Raw genomic sequence first — 8,533 nt, 5'->3', positions numbered from 1 at the left:
TAGATTTGTACCTACAGTAGTGTCATTTCCAGTTGCTGTTCATATGATGTTTGCATGTGATTCTTTAGGCTTCTGCACTAAGTTGGGAAACTTGGAATTACCTCTCTATTAGGGGTGCCGTTCGTGCCAGGGTACAGGGTCGGATTGGGGGGTGCAGGGCCCATCCCAGGGGCCCTGCAAGTGGCCCCGCCGGCCGTGTCCCCCACAAGGGCCTCCGCTGATCCTCCTCAACCCCCCCCACAGGTGTCCCCGCCCGACATCCTCCCCTGAGCGCGATTACGTTTAACTTATCAGGGGAGGAACACCGTCGCCAGGGGCAAGGTAGGGATTTTTCCCGGTGTCCCGGCAGGCCAGTCCGACCCTGCCAGGGTTCCCCTATTTCAATAGGGACACTTGTGCCTTATTCCACAGACGTGCTAGTTGGGAGCAATAATGCCATTTGGCACAAAAGTTTGGAGGGAAATGTAGCTTCTGCACAACTTTTTTGATGTGACTTTAATGCAGAATTTTGCAGTGAATCCATGCCTAGCGAAAACATTCCCTCATTACTATTTTTGATTAAGAGACATACCAGTCCCTTATATAGGTTCTAGTTCTCCATGGCGGTTATGGAAAAAAAATAGATTTACTACATGTCTAATAACCAATGGCATCTGCAGGTTGCGTTATAATGGCCCCCTGTTTAAAAGCAAACATCATATTGGTTTCTACCCCTTTAATTACAGTAGGGGCTTGAGGGTTATTTGGGCACCAAACAATGGGGGAATATATTCATATCCATAACTCATAGTAGTGTTCTAACCTCTTTGTCTCTGATTTCTTTAGGCTGAGGCCAAAGTTGCTCTCAAAGTAAAGGAAGATACAGGCAAAAAGCAGTGTCCAAAAGAAGATCAGAATGTAAGTTATTCATGGACATATGTAATTATTTTTCTTTAGGGATATTTCTTGGGGTGAAAGTTTAAAAAGAGGGTCCTGGTGGGAAACCATTTTTTAATGTTTTCTTATGTTATAGAGCACGGGATTCTGGGCCGTTACTCACCCACTGATAGTCACCATGTAGTTTTGTTTATGCTGTTAGTGACCCTTCCCTGCCAGAACAATAACCCTTATTATGGGATTCATTATCTACAAATTAAATGAAAAATGCCCTCATCTAACTATTACATTATAACTGCCCATTGTAGGAATACCGGTTACTCTAGTAAATGGGATATAGGAAATGAGACCCATAAGTGCTAAAATCTCTGTCCTATGCAAAAAAATACTAATTATATATTTATATTTTTGTCTTTTTAGAACCGTGAACTACCATCAATTCCGGTAGTCATATACGTACGTATCAAACATCAAATATCAGCAACATATATGATAAGGATATTTAGATTTCAGATACTGATTTATTGTGCAGTATTTGGAGCACAATAATTAAAAAATAAAATAAGGGGATGGAAGCCTTATTGCACCCACTAGAATGTTTTAATTAGTATCTCCCTATGCCTTATAGTTGGGAACTCGGGGGCTTAATCAATAATAAACTCATAGTAAAGTAAATATCTTCTGATTTAATGGGACGAGCTTATGACAATAGGGTGGGTTTTGTCTTTGGTTCATTCTTATCTTTTATTAACAAGTATAAATAAAACATAAATTAGACCCAACGTTTCCTTTGAGCCCCACTCACGGTTGCACTCTGCTAATGACGTTACACACGTTACTGTATTTATCATGGTTATATGAAAAATCTCTCCGTTGCATTTTGTTTTCTATTAGGATCCAGCTACGAGATTTGCCGACATTGAGCAGATTGGCAAGGGCGCATATGGAAAAGTCTTCAAGGTAAGTGTTTTCCTCACTCTGCTCTCATTGTTATCCTGGGTCTTTACCATGTAGAGCAGCGGTTCTCAACCTGTGGGTCGGGACCCCTTTGGGGGTCGAACGACACTTTCACGGGGGTCGCCTAAGACCATCGGAAAACACATATTTCCGATAATCTTAGGGATAATTTTATGGTTGGGGGTCACCACAACATGAGGAACTATATTAAACAGTCGTGGCATTAGGAAGGTTGAGAACCACTGATGTAGAGCAACTATTCCTAAAATAAAAAAACACATTAAAACAATTAATGCCTGAGAATGTAGTTTCCCAAGAACACAGAACCCCCAATTGTAATCAATCAGCCTCCCTATGTATTCCTTATAGTTCAACTTATGATTCTTACCGTTTTCGAATAAATTCATCTATTGTAAAGATTTGGTAACAATGACGATAAATTGTTTTCGGTATTTTACAGGCTCGCTTGAAAGACACCACCGTGGCAGTGAAGGTTGTTGATATCAGAAAGGTAACGTACCGTTTGTCTATATTGACTGTACATTCTATTGTTTGTTTTTAAAGTAACAGTCTCCGGTGAACTGAGCAAACTACTATTTTTCATTATTTAGGGTCAAACTGATAATAATGAAGCGATACAGGAGATCCGTATCCTTGAACGACTTAATCAGCACAACAACATCGTGACGTTTTACGACGCCGTGATCCATAAAACGCGCCCTCAGAACAAACTGTGGGTAAGTATATACCCCTGATTTGAATTATGGGTCCCTGCTGCATATATGGCACATATTTATATTTATTTCTGTATATTTATATGATTTAAAAATAAAAGAAGAAAATAGAGAAACTAAGCTTATACAGGTATAGGACCCCTTATCCGGAAACCCATTATCCAGATTTAATTATGTAAAGTCCATCTCCCATAGACTCCATTATAAACAAATAATTCTAATTTTTAAAAATGATTCCCTTTTCTCTATAATAATAAAACAGTACCTGTACTTAATCCCAACCAAGAGTTAATTAATCCTTATTGAAGACAAAACAATCCTTTTGGGTTTCTTTAACATTTATATGATTTTTAGTAGACTTAAGGTGTGGAGATCTAAATTACAGAAAGATCCCTTATCTGGAAAACATCAGGTCCCAAACGTTCTGGATAACAGGTCCCATACCTGTACTGTCTTTAAGCTGCATTTCATTTCAATGGACATTTAATGCAAAATACATCATGTTTTTGTTTTGGTTTTATTATAGTAACTTATGGAAAGATAAGCATTTGCACCAATCTGTTTTTCTATATTCTAGTGTACTATGGAATACTGTGGAGGAGGATCACTGGCAGACATAATCAGCTCCACAAGGAACCAGAGCCTCCCTGAGCGCTCTATTCAATACATTTCCAGGGAGGTTTTAAAGGTAAATCGGGATTTAATCCACTTGCATTTTGCATCTTAAAATTATATCAATGTCTTTTAATAGAGACAAATAACCTGATAATGTTTTACTTTGCCTTAGGATACAAATCACAGGCTATTAATCTTTATTTCTCTCCTTAGGGCCTCGATTACATTCATAACAACCTTGTAATACACACGGACATCAAAGGGGCCAATATTGTATTGACTGAACAGGCAGAGGTCAAGATAAGTAAGTGAATTTTTACTATTTAATCAAGAATAGACAGCTAGAATCTTAAATACATAGGGAGTGTTACATTACATTATACATATTACATTATTCCACTGTACAATGTAAACCATTATATACACAGAGACATTTTTTTAGATGGATACACAGTCCTTTATTGCAGACACAGAGCTATGCTATATTATCTTTTTCAGTTGTATTATATTCAATGGGAGTTTGGGTCCATTTATTTTACACACATCTATTGATACTTATATATATCAAAGTATGTCTATGAATGGGAATACATATATATTTTATGTATAGATTATCATGGGTAACTTTGAGTTCCGCAAAATAGCAGTAAATATAGCACCTAAATTGCATTGTTTCCTTTCAGTTGACTTCGGATTGGCTAAAGAGATCCGTTACCCAGGCCAAAGAGTCAGTGAGTACTCAGGAACCCCATGGTACATGGCACCCGAAGTGATCATCACTCTTTATTTGCCTGAAATTGGATACACCGTTAAGGTATATTTTAAAGGCTGTTTTTATAAACTCTATAAACTCTAGACTTTTTATAAACTCTATCCTTTCCACTATCAAACCATTATTCCTTTCTCTATTCCACTGGCTGCATGTCATCTGCTTCCTTCAGTGTTTCATTTCCTTTATTATTTATTAGCCAGACTTAATGGTTAATCCATTATGACATCTAGATAGATAGATAGATAGATAAATAGAGAGATAGATAAATAGAGAGATAGATATATAGATAGATCGATTTCTATCTCTTAAAGAAAAGTAAATGGGGAGAGCCATGATGTTAATGTCCCCTAGTAAGTAGTGTAAATCCAATCATGACTTTTTGCCTAATATTTGGCACTCCCGAGTGAATCCTTACCCTTTTAGACCTGTTCTACTTAGAGAATGATACTAATTATACACAGAAAATTATTGCACCCTACTTAAAACCACTTGACTAAAGGGCTGTAGCTATCTAAATATACTATAATATACTGGGTATTGAATGGCCAAAATGTTAGAATAATAAGGACCTTGCTGCCCAGTAATATAAGTTCAGGATAAACATTTTTCATTTTTGCAAACAAGGTTATAGTGTTCTAATAAATTTTTCCTTTCCCTCATGAATGGCAGTCTGGAAAAACATATTTAACAAAGAGCTAGACTCATCAGTATCTGTGATTGATTAATAAACCTCACCCTCTTTCTATGTTGCCTTTACATCACTTTTTACGTTTTATTTATATTTCCAGTGTGACATCTGGTCCTTCGGGATAACCATCATAGAAATGGCCCAAGGCGATCCACGTAAGTAGACCTCTACTCACTTATAGGGAATCCCTTGGATAATTGTTAATGGATATATGTGTATACACAAGCATGTAAAAGTTTAACTTCCACCCCCTTTATATTACGTACCTGTTGGGGATTGTAGTCTTGCTTACCCCCCACCCAGAGCCATTGCTTAACCCCCTGAAGGAACAAGTACCCCCAAAGGTTAGGCTAATGGCACACAAGGCACAGCCTCAGCTTCTCTGCACCTCCATATTCTATGGGAGCCATTGAGCTCCCATTTTCACCACTGTTTCCCTGAACTGACAGGCTTGCCGTTGGCCTGTGCGCATACACATAGAGCAGATATAAGTATGAAAATACATAGTTTTGTGTTTCCTATAGTGAACGAGCCAATCAACGAGCCAATGCGGTCTCCGATCCAATTAATTTTTTAACCTGCCCGATCGATATCTGGCCAATTTCAGGCCAGATATCGGTTGGGCAGGCCCTTTGTTGCTGCCCCTACATGGACCGATAAGCTGCCGAATCGGTGTAAGGGACCGATATCGGCAGCTACAATCGGCCCATGTATGGCCACCTTTAGTGTATGTATATGTGAGAGAAGGGTATGGGCATAACATGACTTTGGAGCCTCAGACTAGCTAGGTGGTTGGTCATATGACTACAAATATATTTGCCTTCATCATAGAACATCACCTCTCTTTCCCCAACATGTACACTAAATACTGTATATATAATATAGGAAAAGGTTATATTCAGTAGTTTGCCAACTGATCTTTTAAAAAAATTTTAATTATACATTTAGCGAATAGAGATATGCCAGCAGAACGTGCCAAGATTAACATCTTCAGAGGGGATCCACCAGAGCTGCAATCCAAGCGCTGGTAAGTCATTTTGCTAAATGGTCTCCCTGTGCATTTTTACTAAAAATGTAGTATACTTCCAGATATTAACACAAACAAATGCAAAATATTCAACAAAGAATTCTATTTGCCTAATAGTGTTTTATGGTTATGGCTTTTTAAGAGAATATAATGCTTGGGTGCACAAAAACTGTTGTGCCTTAGATTAATGCATCTAACCCCTTACCCCCTTACCCATCTTAATCCTGTACTCCAAGCTCACATTATACTGTGGAACGCTTGAAAGGTCAACAAAATCCTACAGTATCATTTATATTGATTTAAATAACACTTCTTTATAAAGGTTCATTAGCGCAACATAGCAACACAGCACTACGACAACAAACACAAAAAGTAATTCATTTTATCCAAAGTGGCATCTATAGTTCTAGTCTCTCTGGCCACTCTACATGCATTGCACTTTAATATTCATTATTGGGTATAAGAATGCATTTTTATTAAAGAGTGTTATGGTGATAAAGCCAATTAACTGTGCATTATCTCATTGGGAGTGTACAGTGCCTGTATAACTGTATATTTCTTATATACTAATTCACATTTATGTTTATATTATCCCATATAATTTGTTTCTGTTGTTATTGCAGACATTGTAGTTTAATGTGATTTGTTTTCTCTTTCAAGGTCTACCGACATTCGTGATTTCCTCAAGCTTTGCTTGACCAAAGCAGATCAGGAAAGGCCCGGCGCTGAAGTTCTACTTCGGCACCAATTTATTACAAACCAGCCCAATGAAAATGAGGCTAGACTGGCCTTTATACAATGTATGAATGAAGGTAAGAATTAATGATAGTTTTTTTAATATTGAAAATTGTATCAACATTCACAGATTCCACCTTAAAAACTGCCATTTTGGTTACAGTGTTAGCCTAAAGGCAGAATATAGAATAGCACTCCATCATACCATTGTTTTTAGTCTCTAACCTTTTAAAAGACTGATAGAATTACTGATGGTTGCTTTTGGTAACTGCTGTGGTGTAATTTACTATAAGGTAATAAATGTGAGTATCCTTTAGTTTCAGGACAAGAATAAAATCCTGGCAAGAGAGGGAAGAAAAAGCTTTTATCACCACCTTTAAGCTTTCAGGTAAGTCCCCCCCCTACAGCTATACAGTATTTCATTTGTCGCAAGATGATGAAGAAATGTGAAGAAGACAATAAAAACGAACACACAAAGAGAGGTAGTCGAGAATCGTCCAGTGGAAATGTAAGAGAACGATCCCACACGGACAGGTTTGTACAAGCGTACAAGCACTCTCGATGCCAATATATAAAGTTCTACTGTAATTTTCAGCTTTTAAAGATATAATCCAAAAGGTGAGCTAATGTTTAACTCTTCCTTTACATGCAATTCTTCATACTCATTCTAGCCATATACCAATACTGAGACTTCTTTTTTCCCCATAGCAGAAATTAGCTTGCTGTGCAAATGATGAGCGATAGGCTAATTTCAAGCTTCAAGAAGCCCAAGATGAAGATCCAAACCTACTCGGGCATCTGGAAGAAAAAGACAGGGGTTTTATCTGAGCTTTTGTCAACTAGGAAAAGGTCCAAGCAGGCAGCAGTCAAAGTATGTAGCCAGGCCAAAAGCTAGAGCAGGCAGCAAGATGAGCCTGAAGCCTGAAAAAGCTATGGATGCACATCTCAACAAGTAAAGTAAATCTGGGAGGGATGGGAGGTTGAGCATCAGACTGCTATGAAGATAAGGGCCTTGAAGGAAAATCCTTCTTAAGGCTGTCTAGAAAGGACAACTGACAACTACATCAGGGGAGGATGGGGAGGAACATCAAACTGAAGGATTTCAGAGAAGGACAAGTATATCAGGGTGGAGGGAGAAGGGGAGACATTAGACTGCTCAGAATCAAAGGTCAGAAGAAGAGAAGAAGAAAACTGCAGCTAATGGATATTTACAGGTGATACCACAATCCAGAATGGAGACTTTCAGTGGTGTGACCTAAGAAGATAGAAAATCCTTTAGGGTTTTCTGTAATAATTCCTATGGGAGATAGCTCTTAGTACAAGTTGATCCAGGGACTGGTCCGATTGCCATCTTGGAGTCAGGAAGGAATTTTTTCCCCTCTGCGGCAAATTAGAGAGGCTTCAGATGGGGTTTTTTGCCTTCCTCTGGATCAACTAGTAGTTAGGCAGGTTAGATATAGGCATTATGGTTGAACGTGATGGACGTATGTCTTTTTTCAACCCAGCTTACTATGTTACTTACTAAGATCTTAACCTAGAAGATCCAAACCTACTCAGACATCTGGAGGTATAAGACAGTAGAGAGCAAAGGTTTTCTCTGAGCTTTTGTTAACTAGGAAAAGGTCCAAGCAGGCACATCTTTACAGTAATGGACAAGTATATCTGGGAGGGATGGGAGGTTGAGCATCAGACTGCTACGAAGATAAGGACCTTGATAAAAGAAAATCCTTCTTATGGCTGTCTAGAAAGGACAACTACATCAGGGGAAAATGGGAGAGGAACATCAGACTGATAAGAATATTTTGCTTGAGGGTTTCAGAGAAGGACAAGTCTATCAGGGTGGAGGGAGAAGGGGAGACATTAGACTGCTCAGAATCAAAGGTCAGAAGAAGAGAAGAAGAAAACTGCAGCTAATGGATATTTACAGGTGATACCACAATGCAGAATGGAGACTTTCAGTGGTGTGACCTAAGAAGATAGAAAATTCTTTAGGGTTTTCTGTAATAATTCCTATGGGAGATAGCTCTTAGTACAAGTTGATCCAGGGACTGGTCCGATTGCCATCTTGGAGTCAGGAAGGAATTTTTTCCCCTCTGCGGCAAATTAGAGAGGCTTCAGATGGGGTTTTT

At 38.5% G+C, this 8,533-nt stretch overlaps 1 protein-coding gene across 1 annotated transcript; it reads left to right on the top strand.

The window, feature by feature from the left end:
- Window positions 1-599: 599 nt before the first annotated feature.
- LOC116412384 (mitogen-activated protein kinase kinase kinase kinase 4-like) lies at window positions 600-5,673 on the top strand. The gene is made up of 11 exons (XM_031906555.1): window positions 600-605; window positions 826-897; window positions 1,297-1,332; window positions 1,771-1,836; window positions 2,294-2,344; window positions 2,445-2,570; window positions 3,145-3,255; window positions 3,396-3,486; window positions 3,866-3,996; window positions 4,743-4,797; window positions 5,591-5,673. The coding sequence occupies exons 1-11, from the start codon at window positions 600-602 to the stop codon at window positions 5,671-5,673; spliced, it is 828 nt and encodes a 275-aa protein (XP_031762415.1).
- The last annotated feature ends 2,860 nt before the right edge of the window (window positions 5,674-8,533 follow it).

This window comes from Xenopus tropicalis, chromosome 7 (genome assembly GCF_000004195.4).
Source record: "Xenopus tropicalis strain Nigerian chromosome 7, UCB_Xtro_10.0, whole genome shotgun sequence".
NCBI classification, from domain to species: domain Eukaryota; kingdom Metazoa; phylum Chordata; class Amphibia; order Anura; family Pipidae; genus Xenopus; species Xenopus tropicalis.
Note: the sequence above shows the minus strand (reverse complement) of the source record. Positions and strands in the feature narration are given on the sequence as shown.